This window comes from Poecilia latipinna, unplaced genomic scaffold (assembly GCF_001443285.1).
Source record: "Poecilia latipinna isolate Pla-1442-1.1 unplaced genomic scaffold, P_latipinna-1.0 Scaffold2213, whole genome shotgun sequence".
Classification (NCBI taxonomy): domain Eukaryota; kingdom Metazoa; phylum Chordata; class Actinopteri; order Cyprinodontiformes; family Poeciliidae; genus Poecilia; species Poecilia latipinna.
Genome location: NW_015114829.1, coordinates 14,385 through 28,729, shown reverse-complemented (window position 1 = coordinate 28,729; position 14,345 = coordinate 14,385). Strand labels below are relative to the sequence as shown.

Sequence of the window (14,345 nt, the reverse complement as noted above, 5' to 3'; positions counted from 1 at the left end):
ATGAACATGAATAAGCCTTCATGAATATTTATGACTGTTGTCATAAAGCGTCATTCGGTAAATTATGACACTTTTAATACAAAGTTGACATTATTCAAAATGTCTCTGTTATAACAACTTGACATTAACCAAGAAATCATTACTGATATAAATTTGTTATAAAAGTATTACTGATTGCACTTTAAAAATTAGGTAACTTTGTTATTAAAGGTAAAGTTTAAACAGTAATGATTTCTTAGTTAATGTCAAGTTGTCATAACAAAGACATTTTGAATAATGTCAACTTTGTATTAAAAGTGTCATAATTTACCGAATGACGCTTTATGACAACAGTCATAAATATTCATGAAGGCTTATTCATGTTTATGACAGTGTCATGTCAGTCTTATTCAACCCCCTTCAAATAAAGTGTTACCAAAAGTTTACTAAACCATCTTCACGTGTAGTGTCGTCTATTTCTTTTTAGGTTAAAGGTGTAAAGTTCATTTTGTTCATACATGTTATCTTCTCTATGCTGCAAGTAAAAGAAAAAAGAAGCTGTTTCACTTTCACTTCTCAGATATTATCACAGAACATTACCGGCAGGCAAACACAGCTCAGATCAAACCAACATCATGAACCACTGCAAAATGTAACGTTTTGTGGAAACTTGATATTAAAAAAAAACAAAAACTGTCTTAAATTTCAAAGTTATTTAATTTGAAACACAGAATTGGTTCTGCATTATCCTTATCAAATAATCATTGTGGTTTAAACTTTTTCTTTCACTTTAGTTTCTGTAGACCAGTTTACTGATGAAGCATCTTTGACTCAACTTGTTTTAGTTTTAACTGTCTGCTCAAATGTGTGACATGTTGCAACTGATTGAACTAAAAGCAACACCACCACGTTCAGTTTAATTATCGATTTGAACAATATGACCTGTTGACACGTTTCTTTTGTACAATATATATTTAAATATTTAGAAGAAAAGTTAAATTGTTTTACATTGGGGTTTGGACCCTTTGACCCATACAGCCAGAGGCTATTATACTGATTTTCATTTTGCCAACTTTTCCATCAGATGTTTACTTATCAAATGTGCTAATATTTACCGTTTTTCAGTAGTTCAAATTGTGAAGTCCTTTTTTTTAGGGTGTAGAACGCTGCAGAAGTAACGCAGTCCTGATGGTAATTTTCTATGTTGGTCACAGTTTAGACCTAATAACTGATTTGCAGAAACTAATACTAATTTTGATAAAGATGCTGAGAGAAATTACTGATGATTAAATGACGTGGAAATCTTAACATCTTAACTTCAAAATATTGTTCCTTTAGTCAATCTTCCAGTGAGTGCAGAAATCTTTTAGCTGATGTTTGCTGTAACTCCACACCAGTAGTTAGTGCGAAATCACACTATGTACTTAAGGATAATATGTAGGCCCTACATTTAGAAAGATTCATGGAATGTTTATTAACGGTTATGTTGCTTTTCATTAACGACATTTTGAAAATGTGGTATAACGTGTTCAGCTTTAACGTACGGTGTAGTCAAACCCAACACATGAACCACATCATAAGAATGAAAGGATGGCTCCAGGTTGTGAGTCAGATGCAACTTTTCTGGGTCAAAATCGCCGATTCATTGCAGAATGCACCTCAGTAAAATTACTAGTGACACCCAAATGGTCACTGATTGGTTTGGTTTTCTATCATAAACCAAATCAATCTTGCTTTTCTATGGTATTTTTGTACAGTATTCTCTCACCTATAATGGCACGCGTGAATTTAATGTGCAGGGATTTATTTTCATTTTTAATGTTTCCTTTGAAAACGCAGACTTTTCCTTTGAATGTCGCAAAACGTGTTAGATTAGACTCACTTGAGCAACATGGCAAACACTATTTCCTTCAAAGTTCATGTTTGCAAAGCATTCAAGTGCTGACCTAGCTCTGAACTGCTCAGAAGCCGCCATCTGTAGAGAGCTCAGCGCTCTCAGTGCACATGCACTTTAATTGGTGGATCCTGAGGCTATACTGGAGTTTTTCCTTCTCCTGGTTATATTTGCCCTAGTTATTTACCAGTGTCTCCTGATGTAAACTGTGAGTCTTTTTCCATCTATCTATGATTCATATGTCTTTTCATAGCTCTACGGGGTGCAGCTAATTTATTCAATGACATCAGTTCAGAAGCTTAACCAACTGGGCATGCCATATCCAGAAAACAAGCTCAGTCCAAGAAGTAGAGTAAAGCTATTGGAGAGACTTACATAAATACATTTCAGGAATTTCTGACCCACAAAAAAAGCAGCATTGATACAAACTGTCAAGATAAACATATGTAGGGAAAACATTTGCACAATATCGCTATGTCAGTGATGGTTTTTTGTACAAGATGAAATAAGCGTATGCGTACCCTGGGAACAAAATGACCCCCTCTCTCCATTAGAATGGGCCTCATACGCTCTGCCCAGTGTAATTCTATAAGGAAATCATGAATAGGAGGGGAAAGGGAGGCCCTATTGAGACAGACTTTTCTTTACAACGTAACTCAACTCCATGTCTTCCCATATAACACCTCGACAAGGAGAATCCCTCCAAATAATAGGCTGAGCAGGGACACCATTGCTGCAGGCTGCATCCCGGTAATTGCTGACCACTTCCCAGTCGCAGGCAGTTGAGATGACATGAGAATGGGCGAATCTCCAAATACACACACACTCACTCACACACACACACACACACACATACACACACCTAACTTATAGCGTAACCGCCCCGAGACAGACGGACTGAAACACACACACACACACACGCACCCAGTTTCCATGTAATAATCAATGTGTCTGAGAAAACCAACATTTTCACCCTCTGGAAGTTGTTGCTGAATCTGTTTGATGTGGTTGAATTATTTGAAGTGAGTTAAAGAACTACAACAGTGATCCTTAGCTTTGATAAGCTGGAGTCTGTAAAGTCATCTATGGGAAACTGAATTCAAAACTCCTTTCTAAATGATGCCTAACATATTTTCAGTTACGTTAAAGCCACTAAGCTCATCAAACCTGATGGAAAATACCGAAGATAAACGCATAATGGCGTTGTTTATTCTGATGTCTCTTCCTAACCCAGACAAATGCACACAGACTGCTGGCATATGTTGAAGCACGAGGTCGACGGGGCTGTAAAACAAGCCTGTTCTCTTTGTCCACCTACGCAGCACTTTGCACGGTGTGTCTATCAGATGGCGGCTCTTTATCAAGGTGTGGCTGACACTGGCTCCACACAAAGCTCTGCTAAACAGGAACATGGCAGGTCTGCCTCTAATAACTGTGCTTCTGCATCTGTACTCAAGCGCAAGACATTTCATTACATAATGCAAAAAAAATAATAAAAAATTATAATAATAACTGAAATAAACTAAAATCCAGGCACAGCCGAAGGCACTTTAAAACCCCAACAGCGCTGTAAAACTCTAAAACATGATGGTTTTTCCTTTTAGCCGATGTGCGAAGCGGTCCGTAGAAAAAAAGGCATCACCTTAAAAGCAGAAGTAAAACAGTGACTCTTTAAAAGTGACACCTGATTTCCTATAATACACATGTATCAAAAATGACAAGATTGTGTTTCACAAAAGGTAATTTAAAATATGCGCCTCTAAGCTTTGGACTGAGGACAAAACGAGGATCTTTGAGTTGTAAATGTTCAGATCTGTGTGTCAGTTTGAACTTTCTCGTTCTCTCTCTCCTGTTTGCTCCCGCTCTGCATCCACACTGCTTCCTTTTCAGCTACTCTGGAATTTCTGGTTTCACGTTGTGATATTATTTCATGTTAATCAACTGCTCCATGTTGTAAACCACCTTGTTGCTACGGTTACGCATCATAACACAAGAACAAAGCATAAAAAGCATTGGCAAAAAAAAACAAAAAACGATCCAGCTGCACAGCATCCAGACGCAGAAGGAAAGGTTGGAGAAAAAAGCTTTTTCCCCTGGCCAAAAACGCTGGCGTGAAAGTTTCAAAAATGAAAACCTGAATGAGGGCAGCAGAGCCACTGCTGCCACTCAGAGTGGAATTGTACTTCCTGTGTGAATAATTATTGGCTTTTTGTAGACATCTGCTAAAATGCTAATGTAATGATGGCATTAGGGGTTCACAAAATAGTATTTAAATCAATGTTTTTTTAGACTCAAGTTCATTAACAGAACTTAAAAACCACAGCACATCCCTTTAAGATTGGCCTCACATCATACTCACTTTTTTTCTAAAATGAAGCTTTGGGAAAATAATTTATTCCTTACAGTAATAAAATGTAGCATATTTGTGGTTGTTGTCCTAAATTTGCTAATTCTTAAAAAAAAAGTAAGTAAAAAAAAACCTAACAATTTTACTTGTTTTGCCCTGAGTACATTTAAAATCCACAAAATGTTTTCAACAATGTGGTCCTAAAATTGTTGGATGTATGACTTTTTCATGCTAGATGCATAATTATATGGTTTTGGGTCATAGAGGCGCCCGCCTCCTGTCAATTATTGTGCTTTTGTGGGGAAGGGAAGGGATTATTCATAATTTCCAACGGTAGTTGGGCCTGGGTGTTTCCTCCTGAGTCAAATCACAGAGACAGAAGGGAATTAGTGGATTTGCCTTGCAAGCAGACAAATGCTATGTTGCTCAACTGCATACTTTGGCTCTGAATTTGTCAGTAGAGGTTGATTAACGATATCGTCAACTGAGTCATCGGCACAAACTAATGTTGATCTTAATGACTGCAACTGATTCTGATGTTTTAGGAGTTATATATATATATATATATATATATATATATATATATATATATATATGTATATATATATATATATATATATATATATATATATATACACACACACACACACACACACACACACACACACGTTTCAATTTTATGAAATAATACACACTGTGTGTTAAAGAGCAGGTTAAAATGCTGTTTAACCCTCTGGACCAGCATATAATACCATTCTGACCGACACCCTCCTCTAAGTTTACCATACGGTTCACAGAGCAAAGGCTTACTGGAGATAAATATTGAATGAAGCTAAACTTAGACGGGGGTATGCAAGGAATACATTAAACATGAGTTGTGAGTTTGTCTTCAGGTGTTGTTGTTGTTGTAATATTCATTCTACAAATGGCAACTGTTGCTAAGAGACCCATAAAGCCAGTAAATGCTGCTGTTGTTGACATTAGCCCTCCAGGTTAGCTTACTTTGGAGGGTAAAACTGCAGACCTTAAATGTGATTTCCTGCAAAGTTTGTTGTTTCTCCTCCTTTGTGTTTTGCAGGTGGTCAATAAGAGTGGAGGTGGATGAAGAAGAATCGGCTTAGAGAGGTTTCCATAAACTCTGCCTTCAAGACGTGTTAGACATGGAGTCATAGGTATGTAAACTCAGTGCTGCTGGTCGGCGTTTTCTCTATAATACTTTTAATTTAAATTTGTGTAATATCTGCTATTTTATTGTATGTTTAAAGTTGCTTTAAATTTGAGTTAATTAAATATAAAAGTCCACTATATAGTAATTCACTGGATCATGACTTGTCAGTCTAATTTTATGCTTTCATTTTTTTTAAATATGACACTTCTCTGTCTGACAACTCTGAGCTCCTATAGATTTATTATCTTATAAGCAAGATTCATGGTTTTTATTGGGATTCTACATAATAAACAACACAAAACAATTCATAATTTTGAACCACAAAAATAACTACAATTATTATAAATATAAAAGCTTGATAGGGGTTAATGAACATGAAGTCTGGCATAAGAGGACAAAATAGGGCTTGGTTTAATTTTGAACATTTCAAGGCTCTCTAAAGACATAAAAAACATGAGACAATGTCCACTTTAAGATCTGTTTATATCAGTTTAATTAATTCAAAAACACACATTCTAATTCAATAATATGCATTCATCTTAGTTATTATGCATTCAAATCCAATTAATTGGCAAACGAAAAGTTTTCCACCTAAGAAGATGAGCTAATTGCGTAGAGGTGTTAACTGTGCAGCAGTCACTCATACTGAGCATGCATGTGGCGACAGTGAAAAGGAATGACTATAGTAGTAGGAAATGTCCAGTAAAAACTGGCACTTTGAGAGCCCCAGGAGGTATTCTACCAATTGAAGGTTTGGGAAGTCAGAGCAGACACAAAAAACACAGAAGAACTGATCCAGGAGTATTTTACTTTCTATGTGGAAAAAAAAAACAGCAGAAAAAGGGAGCAGTATGTCCTTCTGTGAATATATTTAACAAGAAAGCAAGACGGATAAACTCTGAGATTAAAAAGTCCAGGTCAGCCTAAAAACAGAAAAACATGACAAAGTGAATCATCTCTAGAAAGAAAACCTGAAGGTATTGACAGGAAAAGCTCAGGTGGAGGCTCCTTCCAAGAAGGTGACACAGAGACGCCAGCCAATGTGTGACTTCTGAGAACAGGAATAGAGGAAAATATGAAAAATAGTCGTCATTTAATAGTTTAAATGGAAAAAACACACCCATTTGATTCAGCTATTCCTGAGAACATGGGCAAAAATGTCAGTCTAAAAACAAAACCAAGAAACCTCAATCAATTTACCTCAAATGCTCAACTATGCATTTCTTTGTGTTGTTTTTATTTGCTTGAAAACCCAATAAAATACATTGAACTTTTTGATTTTAACATTACAGAAGATCTACTAAGTCCTTATGCAAGAGGCCATAAAATCTGAGCGCTGCCAGGAAATGTACAGCAAAGACAGACTGGAAAAGGAAAACAAACAGATTCTTTATGGAGGGAAGGAGGAGCCAACAACAGAACAGTCTGAGTCACCTGACTGCTGGGACTCACAGGAAATGACATCAGAAGGGTTGGAGTGTGCCCACATGGAGGGGGCATTGACTCGGGAGGAGGGAAGGAGACGTTCATGTTTCTCTGTCAAGCAGAAGAGACAATGTGGACAGACAGGTGTGTGTGTGTGTGTGTGTGAGAGAGAGAGAGAGAGAGAGCAGAGCAAGCCGTTATACAAGTAGTTTGATATTCTGTCAACACACTGAGTATTTATCCGGATGTCCTACTGGTTTAATCACCTTTATTAAGGAATTACTGACTTAAAACAAGCTCCTGTGTCTTTCTGAAAATTTACTTGTGAGTTAGTTTGGCCTCATTTCAAGTGTAAGATGTCTACACTAGAAACTGGAGCAAATATACTTGGTAAGACTTTGTGTTCTTGCAGAGGATCAGCTCTGAGCAGCTTAACAGTTGCAGTCTTCCTGGGACTCTTTCATAAAAAACTGATTTGATGAGCTCCTGCTTGTCATTTTAACAAATCTTCCAGACCTTTGAATTTCTGCAGCTCCTCCACAGTCAACATGTGGGGAGAAAGAATGCAGCTGCTCAACACTTTTTTTTCAGATTTGAATTGAAAAAATAAATAAATAAATAATAATAATAATAATAATTAAGGTTGTTGTGATGTGAGGAAATGTGGAAAAACTTGCACATTCATACTGTTACAAGGCATGATGTGTATTTGTTGAAATATGCAATGTGAAGGTTATCTGTATGTTTTAAAACATCAGGTGGATCCAAAGTGGAGGGCAGCTTCCACAGGTCCAAATCAAGGGGCCCGGGGCCCTGCTCTAACAAAGGACAGGACAAAGACATCAAGACAGAGGAGCCTCGTGGACTTGGGCCGTTCTACTTCTTTGGAGGAACCAATGGGGCTGAAGTGTGAGCAAGAGATGTGAAACACAGAAATATTATCTGATTCAACATGAAAGCCCCTTAGAAAGTCACAAAATCATTTGTTTTATTGCAAAGGGGGAAAAGTTTTCACTCATTCTCCGCTCTTACCTCTGGTTTTTTTGTTTGCTTCTGTGTTTGTGGCTGATTTCTCGCAGTGTGTGCGGCTACTGCGAGAGGAGAGGATGGAAGAGAATTTATAACAAGCAGAGGGAAGATTTCAGGCTCAAGTGGTGCGAGACCAAATCTCAAATTAACTACAGCCGCTTCAAGCAAGGTACCGCAGAGCAAGACAATACAAGATAAACTCTCAATTTAAACTGTACTAAAAAACAAAAACACACACACGTTACTAAAATGATAAATTCACACATTTTGTTTCTAGGTAGACACTTGGTGTTCCAGATTCCCAACAACATGGTTCTCACCACTAAAATCGGCCTCCTGAACAGCCTGCGGGAATTTGAGAGAATAACCAGCAAAATCAGATACAAAAATGGACACAGGTAAACCAACCAGCCAGTTTCTCCCTTTCTTTGGGGGAGCAGGCTTTTCAAAGGGTTTGGACTGTTTGCTGTGTGAAAGCCAAACGCTACCAGCTGAAAATGTAATAAATGTATCAAATTTTGGTCCCCAATCAAACTGAGTCTACCAGACTATTAGGTGTGAAAACGCCCTAAGCTAAGAGCCTGAACCTTTCAGGTAACAGCTGCATTTATACTGAGATTAAAATACTCACAAGTGGACTTTTTTTTTTCTTTTCTTTTTACTAGCTAAGTGACTACTGTGGGAAATGGACTGGCTGAGATTTTATTTACGGTTATCAGATTAAAGTAAAGGGATCTGACCGAGTACATGACACACTTTTTCAGATTTTTATTTGTTAAAAAAAAAAAAAAATTGTCCCTTCCAGGAGGCTGAAAATGGAGGAGTTCATTCCCACAACGTTCCGCATGGATGTGAAGGAAGAGAGGGAGGATTTCTTTTCCCGCATCGCCCCACAGGAGGGTGAAACAGGTAAAACACATCCTGCGTGCATCAACCTAACGTCCCGCTGCAATGACAACTATTTGCTGGTTAAACTGGGTATACCCCACGTTTGCTGGCTTCATTTCAAAGATTAATCATACGTGACTGCTTGTGAGCATGACAGTGAAAGGAAGTTTGTTCTTGATGGTGTTAGGACAACAGTTGCCTGGGAGAGTATTTGATCAAGGGGTTGAAAACGTTGGAAAATAATGCACTTCACCTCCCATGAGGCCCTGATAAAATCACTAGGGTAGCATGCTGCTGCCATGGCGATGAGTCAGCAGAGGGCAGGGCTGAGACACAAACAAGAAGATCCTGAACGCAGCACTGCTGCCGCGCTGAACAAAGCTATGAGAAGCAGGTGGAGTTCTTTCCTAACTTACAATAATAATAAATTAAAAAAAAATACCACACAGTTGATGTCGTGCTGGAACCTGGAGATAAAAATGACTGGATCTAGATTGATTGGTTCATCACAAACACATTGTGCTAAGTGGAGTACAGGTTAGTCAAACACAGCTATCACTGAGCAAACAGGAGAAGGACTCAAACAGCTGGTTTAGATCTCTGGCTGACGGATGGGATAGACAAGAGAAGAAGAATAAAAGATGAAAATAACAAAGTCAAACTATAAATGTTAAAGGTGTGAAACAGTTTACGCTGAAGTCTCTGCACAAGTCTCTTATTAAATGTTCTGCACTGTGAAATAATCAACAAGGGTTTGCAGGTGGGTGTGAGCTACAATTTTCCAAAGTGTGTGTGTGCTTAGCATTAGTACATTTCCACAGTAAAGTATTGTGCAGATATCCTAAAACCCATTTCTTCAGCCTGCCTTTCCCTCTCATGTTCTGTGCTGTGTATGCTTAAGAAAACCAGGAATATGAGTAAGCAAGAGTAAGTGGACACATAGAAGATAGACGAAATGTTGCGATGAACAGAATAACTGTACCTGAATGTTGTTTAATAAACTAAAACAAAAAAAAAATGAAATACCTGACACGAGACCTGACAAATGCCATCCTTCTTCGGTTAATTATTTACGCTATGCCAAGTTTTCAGCAAATAGCAGTGAGGTGACGTTTTCTGTCTATTAAACTGTAACCTCTTGTATTTGTCATAAACCCAGCTGGAAGAATGGGAAGAAATTGGCTGGAAACAAAGACCCTGAAAATCCCCTCTAAAAGTGGTTCATTACAAAGTTATAAGTAATGAAGAAGTAAATTCAGAAACCATTCTCAATGCTTGCAACGTAATTTCAAATCTTTTCTCTCAAAGTTATTGTATCGCATACTGACAAAAATGATAACACTTGCTTAATTTTTTGTTTTTTACTTGTTGATACAATTTGGTGTATTTTCAAACTAATCTGAGTAATGAACTAAACTTGTTGCCTTGTTTGATACGAAGCATTAATGTGGATTTCAATAACTTTTTCTGTGACGTGCCTTCAGATGACGTGTTGTGAATTGAAACTTACTTACATAATAAGTATTTAAGTAAGTATACTCTAGTTTTTGACTGAAAGTGAAAAGCAAGAGTAGAAAACATCAAACGCACAAAACAGACGTTGCGACAAACTGAATGATGTTAAATTCAATTTATCAAAAATGACATGGAAAGACAGATTCTTGTCCTTGGTTTCACAGCTGACTGTGCATGTGGTTTAAACCTCCATCGCAAACAATGCAGTCAAAGAAATTGTCTGTCGATCTTTAGATTGTATTTGTGACGAGATTCAAATCTAGAAATTTGCTAACTCACAAACAGATTTAGTAATTTTCCCCTTAGAGTAAAAGTCTGCAATAGGCGTCACAAAGCAGCAGTAAAATGTAAGAAGCATTAACAATTACAACTTAACTCAAAATCAAATGTTCCACTCCTGGTTTACCTGATTACCATTCTCATCAGATTTGTGTTTTGTGTGTTTATTTTGGAAAGCGACCACAAAAGTATTATTTAAAAGAATAATAATTTGACATGTTTTGTACCTGAAAGGGCTTGACTGTGACTAATCCTTCATGTTTGACTGCAAAACTAAAGAGGCTTCATTCGGTGCCAACCTCATATACTTACAGGAGCAACTGAAACAGCTCCAGGACAAAATATGATAAACAATTACCCAGACGTGCCTGCTCCTGTACAACAGAAGAACAAACTGTTTTAATAGCAGGTTGATGGGTAATTGATGTGGCCGTGTTTGTGGTGGCAGACTTGAAGAAGACAGAGAGCAGCATGTGGATCTGTAAGCCCACAGGCCTGAACCGGGGCAAGGGAATCTTCCTCCTGAAGAACCAGGAGGATGTGACCGAATTCAGACTGAAGCTACAGAAGATGGAGGAGCTCCAGGCTGACCGCAGGACGCCTCACCGCCGGATTCAGCCCCACATCGTCCAGCGGTAGGTGAACACCTGGTTGTCAAAGTGTAAAACAAATTAGCCTTACAAGGGGAAGGACTGACTGCAATCCCTTCCTCTACTTCTAGCCATGGTCACGCAACTAAAAACTACATTTAAATACATTTCAATATATTTAACACACTTTTTTTTAAAGGCCACATTGCTAAAAAAAGAAATGTAACGTCTTACAATATTTTTTCTCTCAGTTACATCCAGAAACCCCTTCTACTAAATGACAGAAAGTTTGATGTGCGCTCTTACCTTCTCATTGCCTCCACTGCGCCCTACATGGTCTTCTTTCGTCATGGGTATGTCCGACTGACGTGTGACGTCTACGATCCCACATCCAAAAACCTCTCTGCTCACCTCACCAACCAGGTAAAACAAACAAACACACACACACACGCACGCACGCACGCACGCACGCACGCACACACACACACACACACCACACACACACACACACGCACACACATAGTGTGTCTTTCTAATTTCACAGGGACTTTGAATTGATTTTCATTCATTTTTCATTAATTTCTTACCCTAAACCTAATCAGTACTAGTACTTAACTAACACTAATCCTAGTCTATCATTAGACGTAATCCAACTCAATTCACACCTAAGTCTTAATCTTCTTGTTGGGTACTTCCAAAGCAAAGCATTTTAAAAAGAAATACAAGCAGAGTTGATTTGGCTTTCTATTTGAAATCTGGAAAATATGAAATAACTTTAAAGAACATTTTTGTCGAGTGGTTAACAGAGGAGAGGTATACGATACTAGCTGTACAGTGGAACACAGCTGAAATCATTCATCCAACATCCTCATTGCTTTGTTTTCCTTCCCTTCTTTACATCCTAGTTTCTGCCAGGTGTTGTAGTTGAGCGGAAAAGAAAAAAAAAAAAAAAAAAGTCATGCGTCTCCACAATACTGAGTCATTCAACGGCTTTTAAAACAAGTTGCTGCCTACACTTTTCTGTTTTGTGTGTCTCTTCTCCCCCTGCTGTTTGTCTCCAGTACATGCAGAAGAGAAACCCTTTGTACAGCCAGGTAAAGGAGGACACTGTTTGGTCTATGGAGAGCTTCAACGCCTACGTCAACGAAAGGCTTCAGGTTGCCAAGGGTCTGCCCAGGGACTGGGTGCTGGGAGCCTTTACGGTGAGGTCTGTGGTGTGCTGCAGCTCTCAGGGACCAATTACCAGCACAGAAGTGGTAGTTGGCACTGGAAGCTAATTGAGAATGTGGTTAGTTTTACATGAGCTCATTTCTGTATGAAGAGTCATCAACTTATGGCTAAACAGGAAATATTACAGGTTGCTTTTCCTCCATACTGACATACATTGTAATAAGCTGTTTTTTTTATTTTTTTATTTTTATAGCTTTAGCTTTCTTAAATAAAACTCTAAACCTTGATTGTGGCATCTTTTATGGTCTGTAAAGTTAACCACTACCTATTTGTTTTCTTCAGAAACCTGATTCATCTCAGTTGTAAATCTAGATGCGAGTTTGACGCATAACCGCACCGAGTGTCTGCATCATGAATTTGATGACATATTAAAATGTGGCCAAACTCACTAAGGCATCAGATTATTTAAAGAGAGCACTAAGGGAACTCGTTTATCTTTGAGAGATAAAATGTTTAGCTTTGTTAGAGAAGTAGAATATGAAATCTATACAACACTGACACATTGAGACAAGGATGGGAAATTCATTGAAACAAATTATTTTTTATAGCAGTGACAATATTCCACTGTAAGTTTCACTTAGAAAAAAAAACATATTAGATAAAGTCTGGTGTGAGGTCTGCTAAACTAATTCTGTCATTTGATCATATATTTTTGATCATTATCCTGCTGGAAGATCCACTGTGAAGATCCAGTGCTGGCAAATTTGTCCAATTTGTTGTTTGTGCACACGAGCTTGGCCGATGAGTAGATTCTGAAAAATACACTGACCCTGAGCCATGACAACGTATGGCTCTTATATAAATATCTATATATGGATCTATAAGTTATATATCCATATAACTTATGGATATATTTTGTTTCTGTTCGTATATCAGAAGCGCATGCAACAGATCATGACCCAGTGTTTCTTTGCCGTCAAGACCAAGTTAGACTGCCGGCCTGGATTCTTCGACTTGATTGGCTGCGACTTCATGATCGACGAGGACTTCAAGGTGGATTTTTTAAATTACTGAGGCAGAGCTGGATATAAATGTGCTCGTAAATTATGTCTTCATGTGACGCTTCCAGGTGTGGCTTCTGGAAATGAACTGTAATCCAGCTTTACACAGAAACTGCGAGGTGCTGAAGGAGGTGATACCCCGCACTGTTGGAGAAGCTCTGGGTCAGTTTAGCACATTCTGCAGACTTTGAGCACAAGTTTTTTTTATTTTTTTATAGTTCCGGGTATGAAATGTGTTACTGCATAATTTCTTAAGTAACTTAAGTGTGAAACCTCCCCAATGTTCTGTAAGTGTTGTTTCATAGTCGTCTGCTTAGCTACAGTTTTGTGCTACGTCGACTTGAGCATTTCTACTTCAGACCCAACTTCTTCCCTTGGTGAAGTGTTTGTTTTACAGCCTTTCTTTATGGCAAGCTGAAAGTTTTACATATTTGTTCAGATTAAAAGAAGTCTTCTACAAGTTGAATTTAATACTTTTTGGACTTTTTGAGTCCTGTTTAAACACATTTTTGAGAGTACCATCATTTAAATTTATGGTTGCTGTACATCGATTATTGGAAAAACAACTTGAATTTAAGTTAGTTTACTTGACAACAAACAGGTTACATAGAATGTCATCATGTGACTTGAGTTCAATCACAAATGAATTAAATAACTTTGACACCTACACTAACTACAGACTTTAGCCAACTAATCTTTTGGATTTTAATTTTGTAAACATACATCTAGTCCATCTCAGCTGAAAGTTGTTTTGACACGGGGTGTTTCAGGATCACTCCTTTCAGCAGACGGTTATTTTTGTCGGGGTTTTGGAGCTTCTGGTTTTTTCCACGATTAATAATAACTGCACTTCCTGAAGCAGAACGAGAAATCACATATGAAAACAAAGCAGAGCAAATGCAGCTGGAGAAGTGATAAAGGAACAGATCTTCAAATTCTTCTCTAAGACTTTAATTTTAGGTTCAGTTTTTTTTTTTTTTTTTTTTTTTTTTTTTTTTTT

The 14,345-nt window shown here is 37.8% G+C and overlaps 1 protein-coding gene across 4 annotated transcripts in view; it reads left to right on the top strand.

Annotated features, from left to right (window-relative positions):
• Positions 1-14,345, top strand: part of ttll10 (tubulin tyrosine ligase-like family, member 10) — a 54,327-nt gene that overhangs the window by 35,509 nt on the left and 4,473 nt on the right. The window contains exons 1-12 of one of the 4 annotated variants that reach the window (XM_015017974.1): positions 4,020-4,063; positions 5,299-5,392; positions 6,681-6,957; positions 7,572-7,722; positions 7,893-8,011; positions 8,120-8,240; positions 8,648-8,751; positions 10,973-11,159; positions 11,366-11,537; positions 12,176-12,316; positions 13,221-13,337; positions 13,414-13,507. In XM_015017974.1, coding sequence (XP_014873460.1) covers positions 6,699-6,957; positions 7,572-7,722; positions 7,893-8,011; positions 8,120-8,240; positions 8,648-8,751; positions 10,973-11,159; positions 11,366-11,537; positions 12,176-12,316; positions 13,221-13,337; positions 13,414-13,507 — 1,465 coding nt within the window. In that variant the 5' untranslated portion in view covers positions 4,020-4,063; positions 5,299-5,392; positions 6,681-6,698. Of the gene's footprint in view, positions 1-4,019; positions 4,064-5,115; positions 5,213-5,298; positions 5,393-6,680; positions 6,958-7,571; positions 7,723-7,892; positions 8,012-8,119; positions 8,241-8,647; positions 8,752-10,972; positions 11,160-11,365; positions 11,538-12,175; positions 12,317-13,220; positions 13,338-13,413; positions 13,508-14,345 lie in introns of those variants that run through there. The other 3 variants (XM_015017976.1, XM_015017973.1, XM_015017975.1) reach the window with 3 other exon arrangements.